At 37.0% G+C, this 13,480-nt stretch overlaps 1 protein-coding gene across 1 annotated transcript; it reads left to right on the forward strand.

Moving 5' to 3' along the window:
* Positions 1–986: 986 nt before the first annotated feature.
* Positions 987–12,564, forward strand: C1GALT1 (core 1 synthase, glycoprotein-N-acetylgalactosamine 3-beta-galactosyltransferase 1). The gene is made up of 3 exons (XM_052638735.1): positions 987–1,224; positions 4,566–5,233; positions 11,757–12,564. The coding sequence occupies exons 1-3, from the start codon at positions 1,005–1,007 to the stop codon at positions 11,973–11,975; spliced, it is 1,107 nt and encodes a 368-aa protein (XP_052494695.1). The 5' UTR covers positions 987–1,004; the 3' UTR covers positions 11,976–12,564.
* Positions 12,565–13,480: the final 916 nt, after the last annotated feature.

Genomic DNA, 13,480 nt, shown 5'->3' on the forward strand with positions numbered 1-13,480 from the left:
CAGAAGCAGCCATTCTCCAGATTGGGCCTGGGTATGTTCCAATTAAACTTCATTTACAAAATCAGGTGGCAGATAGGTTTGGCCTGAAGGTCCTGAAACAGTGCTGACTCTAGCCTTCACAAGCTAAGACTGTTTCTTACATTTTTAAAGGTTGTTTAATAAAAAGGAAGAAAGATAATATACAAAAGACCATCTGTGGTCCACAAATCCTTAAGTATTTTACTTCTAATTCTTTATAGAAAAAAATTGCTGACCCCCTTATTAGAGTACATAGAGAAAAAAAGTATATATAAGTACTTTGATAGCAAAGAAAAAAAAAGAATGTGGCACTCTGGCTTGGATCCATGGAGGATCTCGGTGAGAAGAATAGGTAATTCTGTGTGCAAATACAGACATATTTACCCGTGTCCCACCCCAACAGTGATCCTCCTAGTTGCTACTCATTTATTTTATCGAACTGTCCATAATTTGTGTTTCAGCAGCAAATAGAGGGATGAAAGTTAAATACTCTTAGAAATGTTCTCCTTATAAAGGAATTTTCATTCCAAGATCAGGAAGATCTCCTGGAGAAGGAAATGGCAACCCACTCTAGTATCCTTGCCTGGGAAATGCTATGAAGAGAGGAGCCTGGTGGGTTACAATTCAGCTGCTAAGTCACTTCAGTTGTGTCCAACTCTGTGCAACCCCATGGACTGTAGCCCGCCAGCCTCCTCTGTCCATGGAATTCTCCAGGCAGGAGTACTGAAGTGGGTTGTCATGCCCTCCTCGCGGTCTTCCCGGCACGGGGAGCAAAGCTGCGTTTCTTCTGTCTCCTGCAACGCAGGCAGGGTCCTGACCACCAGCGCCACCACAGTCCATAGGGCTGCAAAGCATTAGACGTGCCTTAGCAACTAAAGCAGCATCAGTTACATAGCTAACAGTTACCAGTCCTCTTGGTATGTGTATTACTTTATAATTTATAACACCATAATAACTTTTTTCTTACAGAAATACATTTTCGGGAAATGGCCTCTAAATCTTGGCTGAATATTTTAACCTTCCTTTGTGGATCAGCAGTCGGATTTGTTTTATGCTCTCAGCTACTTAGTATTTTGTTGGAAGAACAGAAGGACATCCAGCCTAGTATTCTTCATAATGATCCTCACGCTAGGCATTCAGATGACAATGAACAGAATCATCTAGAAGGACAAATGAACTTTGATGCAGATGCCAGCCAACATAAAGGTATGGTTTACTGTATTAAGGAGTAAATAGAAACTGTATTTTTCAATATGTTTAAGTGTTGAGAGAATTAGAAAAAGTTGCTTATATGAATCTTATTATATCACTGTATCTTTTGATGGAAATGAGCTTAACTCCAGATATTAAATAACAATTCTTTGTTTACCTCAGGAGAAAAAAATTACTAAAACCCAGATTTATTTAGGATGTAAGATATTAATTTTGAATTTATTTTCAAATGTAAATAGTTCAGAAAACATAACTTAGGAAAAGGCAAAACTTTCAGGTTAGATTTAGTTCTGAAAATTTTGTTTTCATGGTTCATATCTATGTCTTTGGTTTTTGCTGTTACCTTGTTTTAGTCTTGTTTTTTGCTTAGTCTTGTTTTCCTAGAGAAACTCAAGAGGTATATATAAATTTCAATGTACTTTTTATCAGTGTCTGACATAACTAATCTTTTCTCCTTTTGAGAGGCATAAAACTGTTAGGGAAGTAGAAACCCAGGCATGTGTTACATCCATATGACTTGACTTCACTTTCTCCTGGTCCTCTGCCTCCGACCAGGTGTTCTCAACTGTGTCCTCTCCGTGCCCCGTGAATGCTGCTTTGCTCTCAGCCTCTGTTCTTTGGCTCTTACTTTGCCTGTGTGATGTCATCAGCCCTCATAATTTTAGTTTCCATCTGTTCCTTGCTGTCTTTCCCTTAACCTAGTTCCAGACAGTATGAGAAGACATTCACAATTCAGAGATCTCTGCAAATGGTGATTTATTTGACAGAAAATACAGCAGCTTGGAAAAAAGGGGTGCAACGGGGTCCCACATTAAGGGGTGTTTGTCTTACCTTTTTGGCAGTAAATTGCTTCTTTCCTACCTCTCAATCTAAGGTTGAGGGTGAGGTCCACATCCTGGTTATTTTATGAACTAGCAAGTACACACATACTGTGACAGTGTCATGTGTGAGTGTTTCTGTGACAGCGGTTCGTCTCTGAGCCGCTGTGTTCTTACCAGAGAGCCGTTTGCTCTCTCTGCACTGGCTCTGCACCGTTGCTCTAGGCTTTAGTTGTTCAGTGGGAGCCAGGCTTCTCTACTGGGAGGCTGTTCTAGATCAGCCTCACTGCAGGCACATAAATTAGGGCCTACTTGTCCTGCTTGATGGTCTACAAAATGTAGGTATGCTAAAGGTTTCTCAAGACTTAGCGTGTACATCATACTGCTTCCTTCCTTTACAGTCCTAAAATGTTTTCTGCCTCCTGTTCTTAGACCGCTCACTGCTTTCTGCCTGGGTCATGGTAGGTGCTCTCCTCTGCTCACCAGCAATCCTGTTTCTCGTGAATGTGAACAGTCTGCTTCTTTACTGTTTCTAGGCTACTTCTCTCAGTCTGCAGCATGCTCCCCCTAAGTCAGACCTTCAGTTGTGTCCATGTACTTGCACTCAGCCTAACTTCACCGAGTCTTTTGTCCTTTCTTCTGGTGGATTTCATTTAAAGACCTAATTTCTGCATCGTCTCTGATTTTTCCTGATCACTGCCTTATACCCCCTTCTTCTCTGTTCTAGCCAACTTCCCAGTCCACTGTTCTGTAGTGTTTATCAGCCATTACTTTACCCCTCAGTTCACTGAAACCTTTACACATACCTCTGTTACAGCACCTTTTAATATACAGCAAGTATTGGTTTGCATGCCAAGTTCCCAGGCTAGAATGAATTCTCCTGTGGCAAAACATGTGTTCTATTCATCTTTTTATCTCCTTTACCAGTGGCATGCCCATCACAGAGTAATGAATGAATGAGTAATTGAAAGAATGAGAAATGCTGTCTACCAGATTCCAACTGTAGGGAGAAGGATGTCTTACTCTATGTGAAACATATTAAGGATTTCTGCTCCCACCACAGTCCTTCCCGCCCAGGATTTGACATATATGTACAACTAGGAGATTGAACCCCTCCACTGTATGAAATATGAATGCTCTCTGCCTGAAAAGAGGGCAGTTTTGTCTGGTTTTGGATTGCAAATTCTTGATATTCAGAGGGACAATTAGAAGATTTTCGTGCCCTTCCCAGCATTTCCATTTACTCGCTCTTAGTCAGTTAACTAGAAATGTATCCCTCCAGTTGTTAATTTTTCACAGGATTGAGCTTTTGTAACTGACCTTAACTTCAAGGACATTTCCTCAGGATGCTGCCTAGAGCATTGCTACACAAAGTGCAGTTTTGTAGAGTCATGCTGGTCTACAACTAAAAAGGTATTGACATCAGAATTAAACAGTTAGAAACTTTTATGGTAATTAGACAGTAACTTTGTGTAAATCTAAACATAAAAACTTAGGGCTTGTGTTTTTGTATTTATTTTTGAAATTTTATTTATTATTCATTTTTGGCATGTTGCAGAAGTATAGGTCTCTAACTACTGGAAATAAAAATTGATCCTTCACCAAGCACTGATCTGGAATCTCATAGTTGGAGTCTTTCTCTGGAGCAGTGTTACTCAAAATATAGTCCTGGCCCAACAGCCTGTGAATTGTTTGTTAACCTGTCTGCATCCTGATTAGAAGCTGGCACCAGAATGTAACTCAGATAAGCTTACTGCTTAGTTAAATAGACTTTTTGGTAGATTGTAGCAAGACTTCCTTGATGAAAGAAGTAAGATGTTGCCTTATGATTTTTTTAATTGTTTTATTTTTGGCTGTGCTGGGTCTTCATTGCAGCGCTTCATTGCTGCACGTGGGCTTAGTTGCCCTGAGGGATGTGGCATCTTCCTGGAGCACGGATTGAACCCATGTCCCCTGCATTGGCAAGCAGATTCTTGTGCTCTGCATCACCAGGGAAGCCCAATGTATTGCTTTATATTTTGGCATGAGCTCCCTGTTTCTTTGCAAACCTATACTATGAAAAACACTGCTTTTGACAGTCTTGGAAATACTACCTCTGCTTGTTCTTGTGTCCTGTTTCTGGTGGATTTGCACTTTGGAATGAAGTATGTTACTATAAGAAATGATCTCAGCTTTGCATTAACTCATCTTTTTCGAACTGGGGTAGTCATGAAAATCTTTTAAAGCCACCTCAGCGTATCTATAGATGCATAACACAAGATGTGGGCAGGATGGACTGTTGCTTCAGGAGTCTGTGCTGCCTGCCCTTCAGAAGCTTATTCGCAGCAGTGAAACATTCCTGTCAGTGTTGTGTTTCTTTTTTTTTTTTTTTTTTTTAGCTGAATCACTAACAGTAGAGAGGTATATAGAAGGGGGAGGGGAGTCTTTTGAAATTGTTCAAGAAAATATCTTCTTTGGTATAATTTATTTTGAATTTACAACCATGTAAATTAACTTTAAGCAATTTTTGTTTAATAGATGAGAACACTGACATCGCTGAAAAGCTCTATCAGAAGGTTAAAATTCTTTGCTGGGTAATGACAGGGCCTCAGAATCTAGAGAAAAAGGCTAAACATGTCAAAGCTACATGGGCCCAGCGTTGTAATAAAGTGTTGTTTATGAGTTCAGAAGAAAACAAGGACTTCCCTGCTGTGGGATTAAAAACCAGAGAAGGCAGAGACCAGCTGTACTGGAAAACAATTAAAGCCTTTCAGTATGTCCATGATCATTATTTAGAAGATGCTGATTGGTTTATGAAAGCAGATGATGATACTTACGTTATACTAGATAACTTGAGATGGCTTCTCTCAAAATACAACCCTGAACAACCCATTTACTTTGGGAGAAGATTTAAGCCCTATGTAAAGCAGGGCTACATGAGTGGAGGAGCAGGATATGTACTGAGTAAAGAAGCTTTGAAGAGATTTGTTGAGGCATTTAAAACAGACAAATGTACGCACAGTTCCTCAATCGAAGATTTAGCACTGGGGAGATGCATGGAAATTATAAATGTAGAAGCGGGAGATTCCAGAGATACCACCGGAAAAGAAACTTTTCATCCTTTTGTACCAGAGCACCACTTAATCAAGGGTTATCTGCCGAGAACCTTTTGGTACTGGAATTATAACTATTATCCTCCTGTAGAGGTAAGTTTAGAAATTTTATTACTGTATAGGTACTTTGACTTTTGTTTGTTTAAAAAACTAATAATGTGATGTTCTTTAGTATCAGTAGCCAAGAATCTGTCTTAGTCTTTTTATATCGAATGGCAGTATAACAGAGCAGACGAGAATGAAGGTGTCAGCAATAATAATTCCAATAAATATTTGTATTGCTACATGCCCAGCACTAAGAAGACAGCAGTAATATTGTCAAGTTCCAATTCTTATGAACCTTACATTCTTGATGAGGAGACATACAATAAACAGGCAGACAAGTCCAGTTATAAAATGATTTTGGGTAGTGCAAGTGCCCTGGAGAACAGTGGAGCCAGGTAAGAGGATGGAGAGTGACCAGAGTTGGAAGGGATACTTCAGTTTGGGCAAATGAAGAAAGCTTCGCTAAAAGGGTACCTTTTGAACAGAAGCCTGAGTGAGGTTAGCAAGCAGGCTATGGGGAGATCTAGGTAAAGAGCCTTCTCATCTTCAGGAACAATACCTGAAAAGATTTTGAGGTTCAGAAAGACCTAGGTTCAGATCCTGCTCTCCCACTTAATAGTTGAGTGACCTTGGATGGACAGAATTTGCCTAACCCCTGAGCCTGTTTCCTCATTTGTAAGACAGACCTGATCTACCTGTCTGATCCAGTGGTCATCACGATACAGGACAGTGTCTGTTATACAGGGAGTACCTGTCAGTCCTGGACCTTACTTGATACCTTAGCTTACATTCCTGAGAATTTTATCTAAAGTAAATTATTAAATATTTCAAATGTACAGCTAAATATTTGAGGATATACTGTTTTGTACCCACCAATGACTGGGTATGCACATACAACACAACCAGCTTTACCAAATATTAGTCTTTTGCCCCATTTGCTTTAGATTTTTTTTTTAAAAACAAAAAGGTATAGAGATAGGTGAGGCCAGTGTCCTTGCCTCAGTCCATTTCTCTTAGCTCCTTCCTGAGAATTAACCACTGTAACGAGTTTAGTATTTATCATTACCATGCATGTATTTATGTTTTTCCTACATGTTTCTGTATTTGTAAATAATACATAGTATGTTGTTTTGCAGGTTTTAAAATAAGTAGAATTGTACCATAGGCATACTTGCACATATGCCTTTTTTGCAACATTAAAATTTATCAACATTAATATGTGTATCTGCTTCATTAATTTTAAACCGCTGTATAATAATCTGCTGCTGCTAAGTCGCTTCAGTCATGTCCGACTCTGTGCGACCCCATAGACGGCAGCCCACTAGGCTCCCCCGTCCCTGGGATTCTCCAGGCAAGCTGTATAATAATCTAATATATGAATATACTGTAACCTACCCATCCTCCTGCCTGTATATATTTAGTAAGCTGTTGCCAGTTTTTCACTATATTAGCATTCCATCAATGATTGACTGGAGACCAGGAATCACAGAGTCTAGCTTTTAGCCTCAGTTCTGTTATTGATTAATGTCTTGAGGCAGGTCCCTGGTGCTGTTTACCTTTTCTCTGGCCCTGAGGTAACCAATAATACACTTTATGGTACTGTTCTCTTCTTTACAAGCCATTGTTTTCAAATCACCATCTAAAACAGTGTTTCTCAACCAAGGGCTCTTTTTTGCCTCCCAGAGGACTTTTGGGAAAATCTAGACTAAGCGACTTCCCTTTCACTTTTCACTTTCATGCACTGGAGAAGGAAATGGCAGCCCACTCCAGTGTTCTTGCCTGGAGAATCCCAGGGACGGGGGAGCCTGGTGGGCCGCCGTCTATGGGGTCGCACAGAGTCGGACACGACTGAAGCGACTAGCAGAAGCAGGAGCAGCAGAGACCTTTTTGGTTGCTTACTTAGTGGTTGCTACTAGCATCTAATGGGTAGAAATCCACAAGATTGTAAACTTACTAGATGCTGAATATTCCACAATGCACAGGACAGCCCCTCACAACAGAGAATTATCCGGCCCCAAATGTCAGTAGCACTGAAGTTTCAAACCTTGACCTGGAACATCTGACCTGAGCTTTTAAGTTTTCAGCTTTAAAAGGAAATTTTAAAGCAAATTACTACTTTTTCAGCTCTCAACCACCAGTGTGTTCCTGGTACTTACACAGAAGTGATAGCTAATCCTTAACGGTAAACCTACACTTAACAAGTGACAAAACAGACTCAGGAGAATCACGTAACTTGACTATCCTGATGAGTAGCCTTGGCAGTATTTGCAGTCCCTCTCTGATTTTAAAAGCTCTTATTATTTCTATCATGGCCACTGCTGTCTGATTAATCTTATATGTGCTCCCCACAGGAGTGTAGAGTGTGTTAGAATCAATATTCTTTTGTTGGGATAAATTCCACTTGAATAAACAAACATTTTAAAGTTCAGTTTTATGTAATGAGGTTTTTGAATCCATATGCTAGCATCTTACTGCTATTATAGGTGCAAGAATTTCCTAAACTGTAAAACACATGTATTCCCAAGTCTGACTTTTGATAGTCTGTTTTGGTTTTGGTTTCAGTGAGGTACTACTTGGGATGCTTTTTCAGTGCAAAGTTTTCTTAAGCTATCCAGGATTACTTAACCTCTTCCCGTCTCAATTCTGCTCCCCTACCGTACAAAAATATACTAAAGTCAAGAACATTACAAATGCATAATAATGAAAACACCTAAATGCATGTAAGATTCACTAAGAGTTTTTGATGTTGGATACACATAACAGTAATAGCAAAGGGGCATAATAATTATTATTTTCAACCAGTAAAATATCCCACTTTGCCCTTAAAAGTACTACCAACAGTTCCTGCCTGCAAATAAGGTATACCTAATAATATATTTTATATTAACAAATATTAACAGCACATATTTTATTTATTTTTAGTTGTATCATGGCTTTTTTTTTTCTTTTGAACTTTTTGTTTTGCATTGGGATATAGCTGATTAACAGTGTTGTGATCATTTCAGGTGAACAGCAAAGGGACTCAACCATGCATGTACATATATCCATTCTCTCCCAAACCCTCCTCCCATCCAGGCACATATCTTATTTAAATTGTACTAGCTTTCTAAATGGATGGGAAATTTTATGTTTATTCTCTAAAAATTTATGTTATTTTAAAAACTGTAAAACAGACTTGTAAGTTCCAAAATTCACCCAGCCTGATTTTGCCTCTTCTCTCTCAGGAGGGTCTATATAAACCCAGAGTGAAACCACACTTCTGTTACTATTCATCATTTAATAAATTGTCTTCTCTCTAAGGGAGTTGCTGTTTGCAAAGCTGTCCTGAATCTCATACATACTTGCTTGCTTTCCTTCAGTTCAGTTCAGTTCAGTTCAGTCGCTCAGTCATGTCCGACTCTTTGCGACCCCATGAGTCGCAGCACGCCAGGCCTCCCTGTCCATCACCAACTCCCGGAGTTCACTCAGACTCACGTCCATTGAGTCCGTGATGCCATCCAGCCATCTCATCTCTGTCGTCCCCTTCTCCTCCTGCCCCCAACGCCTCCCAGCATCAGAGTCTTGTCCAATGAGTAGTCACTAAAAATACAGTGTGGAAAAGATTTGTCTATAATTCAACATTATAAAGCAGTTATACTCTAATTTTAAAAAAAACAGCTCCAAAAAAGAAAATTTGATCTAGCAGGTTAGGGTGTGAAATACTGTAGTTAATCAGAAAGTTATGTTCTTACATTAGTTGTTCAGGACCTTTCATGCTGTGCCCTTTCACACTACCTTCTCACTTAGAAGTGAGTCTATTCCCAGAAATGAAATCTTTTCCCTAGGACTCCAGTCTGTTTCCTAGCAGTAGATGTTTTTTCACAAGAAAATTTTGAAGTCAGTCTTAATACAGCAGATTTAAAATATAGTGGATTTTCAAATATTAAAAAACATTCCTCTGTGTGTGAAATTGCCTTTTTTATAGGTCAGAAATAATCCAATGTGGTTTTAGCGTATTAATTCTTCAGTTTTATTTATATTACCTCTAATCCATTTGAAACTTAATAGTGTATATGGTTGATGTAGAGAACTCCTGATTTTTCCAAATTGTTAACTAATTATTCCAGTGCCATTTATTAATAGTCCTTTGCTCACTGCTGATGTAAATATACCTCCATTATTATCATTCACTGTAGCATTACTTACAGTGGGGTCGATATCTGAGGTTTCAGTTCTGTTCCATTGTTCTATTTGGTTTTGGCTCAGTACCATATTGCTTTGAACCTTGTAGCTTTACAAAGTCTTCAAATTATTAATCTAAGACTGTGTCTTGTCTTCTTTATTGCTCCCTCTCTTTTTCTTTTAAATTGTTTTGGCAACTCTCAAATTTTATGCTTGTACATAAACTTAATTACTTTAGGAACAATGGATATCTTTGCCCATTTTTTAAATTTCCTTTTAGGTCCCTTAGTAAATTTTTATAGTTTTCTTCAAGTAAATCTTTATTTCTTAAATATCTCCTTAGGTTTTTAGCATTTTTGTTACTCTTCTAATTGGTTTCTTTGCTTAACACTTTTAAACTAGTGTGTATATGCATATACATATGAAAGTTTTTTTTTTCCCCTAAGCATCTTTAAAATCTGGCTCTGTTCCTGGATTTTTTTATTTCTGATGATTTTTCTCTCAACTCTGTTGAGTTTGGGGGGTATCCATAATCATGCAAAGAACTAGGTACTTTGTTTCTAAGGATTATAACTATTTTATTATATTGCCTTTTATTGCTTATAAATATTAACTAAATAAATAATAAGTAAAAAACTGTTATCATTAAGCAGTTATCCTGGCCATCCAGTAAAAAAACAGCACAATGGAGTATAACATAATTACTACACTAAATCTAAGCAAAATATTATTATAATATTTCAGAGTGATATAAAATTGCTTCCAGAGAAGATCCAGGAATTTAATATTAACCGCTTTTGTTCTGGTCTTTAGTTTACTATGCACTGGCCACTATAGCAGCCACTAACCACATATGACTGTTGAGTGCTTCAAGTATGACTACTGAAATTTAGATGTGCCCAGTAATAGAAGTCATACTTGATTTCAAGGACTTAGCACAAATAAAAATAATGATTTCATCAATAATTTAGAAAATATTGATCACCTATCTAAATATTAAAATAATATACATTTATTCAGTTAAAACATACTCAAATTAATTTCACCTATTTCTTTCTACTTTTTAAGTATGACTGTAGCATTTTTTGATTACATGTATCTACTGAAGAGAGCTGATTTGATAATCACAAGTTGACCTATCTGTTTAGTTTTCATATTCATTTCTACTTTTAATTTCCCTAAAAATGTAAAAAGTAGAAAAGAGATAATTTTTCAGTGTCTACATGTTGGTCCAAGAAACCCATCTGTTCAGTGTTTGTTTCAAAGGAGTTTAGAGAAAAGGCTAGAGAAAACACAATGGACAATTTCTTCATGATTTTTGCTGCATTGTAAGCTGCATACTTCCAAACATGAATTATTAAATGTTTGATTTAGTGGATCACTATGAATCTTCTCTGGGAACTTGTCTGACTTTTTCTCCGTGGGTCATTGCAAAGACGGTAGATAGTCTTAAGTTTTCTTGGAGTTATCTGAGTGAAACAGTCTCCAGATGCCAGTTTTGACCCCAGAATGACCTTGTGACTGACTACTTAATTCTGGGACCAGTTTTTTTTAATTTTATTTTATTCCTTTTTTATTCTTTCCTGCTTTTGTATTTTTGTTGCTATTTTGTTTCTGTCTTCTTTGATTTAACTGCTCTCGTGCCAGCTCAGAAATCTATGAGAATTATATAACTGAACAAAAGTTTAACTGAGGGCCACCTGAATGTGATTATTCTGTCAGTGTAAGCTAACATTTATTGAGTATTTACTACAGGTAAAGCATGGTACCAGCCATTTTGTCTCCTTTAAGTAACCATCTTTTTTTGCACATGGGGAAGTTGAAGCTTATAGAGATTAAGTAATTTGCCCCAGATTATACACTAGTAGGCAAAATATGGGCTCAAACCTAGGTATGACTTAGCACTTCCTCTCTTAAGTACCAGATTGTTTGGGTTAATCTATCGATGAAGTTTTAGCCTGCAGATACATTATGGGCAAGGCTTTGTAGTCACTGAATGTTCTAAAGGTGTCTTTCTGAGGCTGAGCCAAGCAAAAATTTATAATGAGAAAATTATGAAGAGAAAGCAAAACTTGGAGAAATAGAACTTTGTCCTTTGTATAGCTGACTCTTTCATTTCATGGTTTTCTAGGTTTGGTTTTTTTGGAGGGCGCTAATCTATAGGGTATGAGAGAATTTTATTTCAGTTAGATATACTTCAGCAATTTCATCTTTGATTTTACAACGTTGAGAACTCTGAAAACACTTGGTTTCTTTCACGGATCTAATAAAGCATGTGGTTCTGCTTTAGTTTGCCAGCTTTAATGCTTTGATTCTGTTAAAACTAGTGTTTCCTTTTTTATCCTTATGTTAATATTGTACATAATAATATGCCATTTATTAATAATGCCTGTTTCTGCTACTTTTTTAGGGTCCTGGTTGCTGTTCTGATCTTGCAGTTTCTTTTCACTATGTTGATCCTACAACTATGTATGAGTTAGAATACCTCGTTTATCATCTTCGTCCGTATGGTTATTTATACAGATATCAACCTGCCTTACCTGAGAAGATACTAAAGGAAGTAAGTCAGATATACAGAAATGAAGATACAAAAGTAAATCAGGAGCCCTTGAAAGAAAAACATAAATGAACGGAGGTAAAATGCCTAGTGTTGCACTGAAGAAGAACTTCTCCATTTCTGATAGAGAACACTGGAACCCCAGTGAGGAATTCTTTCCAAGTGAACGTTCCATGTTAGAAACCTTTCGTATGAACGACTGTAAACTGAAGCTTTAAGTGCGCTGTGAAGTCTGTTAAAATGTGTTTTGATACAGTAATATATATATGTATAAGAAAAACTTGTGTTTTTAAAATGGTGGCCAGGCAGAGGGACTAGAAAAGAGATATCGTTGCCTATTCCTGACCATATGTATTACTCTCACTGGGAAATTAAAAGTTAAATTTGCTAAAACTACACTGCACCATGTTAGTAACTCACACACAATGCTAAACAGATCTGCCTTAAAGAAAATTTAGAAGGAAATATTGTTGCTCAGTGTTGTCTGTAGACTCAGAACATGAGTTTATATTTGCAGTCTGATATAAATGAACCAACCACCCCCTGACACACCCACAGACAGTTTTTGTCTAATGAAAATTTGCTGTGACTATTTATAATTGGTAGTATTGCTTCCAGAAGAAGGTAGAATAAGAATGGCACTTGTCCTTAAGTGCATTAATAAAACCACATTTTGAAATTATCATGGGCCTTGACTGTATTATATACTTCATTCTAATTAATAGTTAATCTTTTGTGGAGTCCCCGTTGCCTCTTTTCTAAATGTGCTTAACCATTCTCAAATGCCATTCTCAACTATTGATATTTATTTACTGAAAGCATTAATAGCATTCTATAAACATGCATTTTAAAATATTTTATTCCTAGTTTTACCCGTTATTAATTATGGGTAACTAATGAATTTAATGCTATTTGGAGATGCATTTCTTATAATAGTGCTATTCTCAGGAATCACTAAGTAACATTTTTAACTGATTATTTAAAACTCTGTCCAACTACATAATCATAGTTCCTTTTTTTCTCATTCTGTTGAGAGATGAGAACTTGTTTGTGCCTTGCGTAACTTGTTTAAAGCAGAGGTTTGAGATTCATTTTTCGGTTCTGAGGTGGCTGTTAGTTACACTGGCTAAATAATTTGTAAGATTTTGACCAGAGTTAATTAAAAACATTAAAAAATGCAGAATTCTTAAACAAACTGAAATGTATCAAATATTAAAAGACCAAATGCGTAATTTATGGATAACACTGAATTTTGATGCTGACGTCTTTGAGGATGATCATTTTTGTCAATGGACAGTTGGAACAAAGCAGAATACCCGTTCAAGACTGTCATCAAAAACACATAAGTGTTTCATTCTAATTTTAACCCTCTATTTCATCTAACACTCTATTTAAAGAATTTCTGGAAGGAAAGAAAATGTTAAATTTTAGTTGTTTTCACCAAGTATCATCTGAGTGTATCATAACAGAATACACCTTCTATATGATTATCTTAAATGTTACAAATAATTTACATTTCTCTTATGTTTTATCATAATGCTAATTTTATGTGGCTGTCATGCCATTGATTCTGCTGC

The sequence above is a fragment of the Budorcas taxicolor genome, chromosome 4 (genome assembly GCF_023091745.1).
Source record: "Budorcas taxicolor isolate Tak-1 chromosome 4, Takin1.1, whole genome shotgun sequence".
NCBI classification, from domain to species: Eukaryota; Metazoa; Chordata; class Mammalia; order Artiodactyla; family Bovidae; genus Budorcas; species Budorcas taxicolor.

What these genes read in the sequence shown, in the direction of transcription:
- C1GALT1 (XM_052638735.1), top strand. Translation starts at nt 1,005, where the DNA reads ATGGCCTCTAAATCTTGGCTGAATATTTTAACCTTCCTTTGTGGATCA. An exon ending in AGATGCCAGCCAACATAAAG is followed by an intron (nt 1,225 to 4,565) that starts GTATGGTTTACT and finishes TTTGTTTAATAG; the next exon opens with ATGAGAACACTGACATCGCT. An exon ending in ACTATTATCCTCCTGTAGAG is followed by an intron (nt 5,234 to 11,756) that starts GTAAGTTTAGAA and finishes CTACTTTTTTAG; the next exon opens with GGTCCTGGTTGCTGTTCTGA.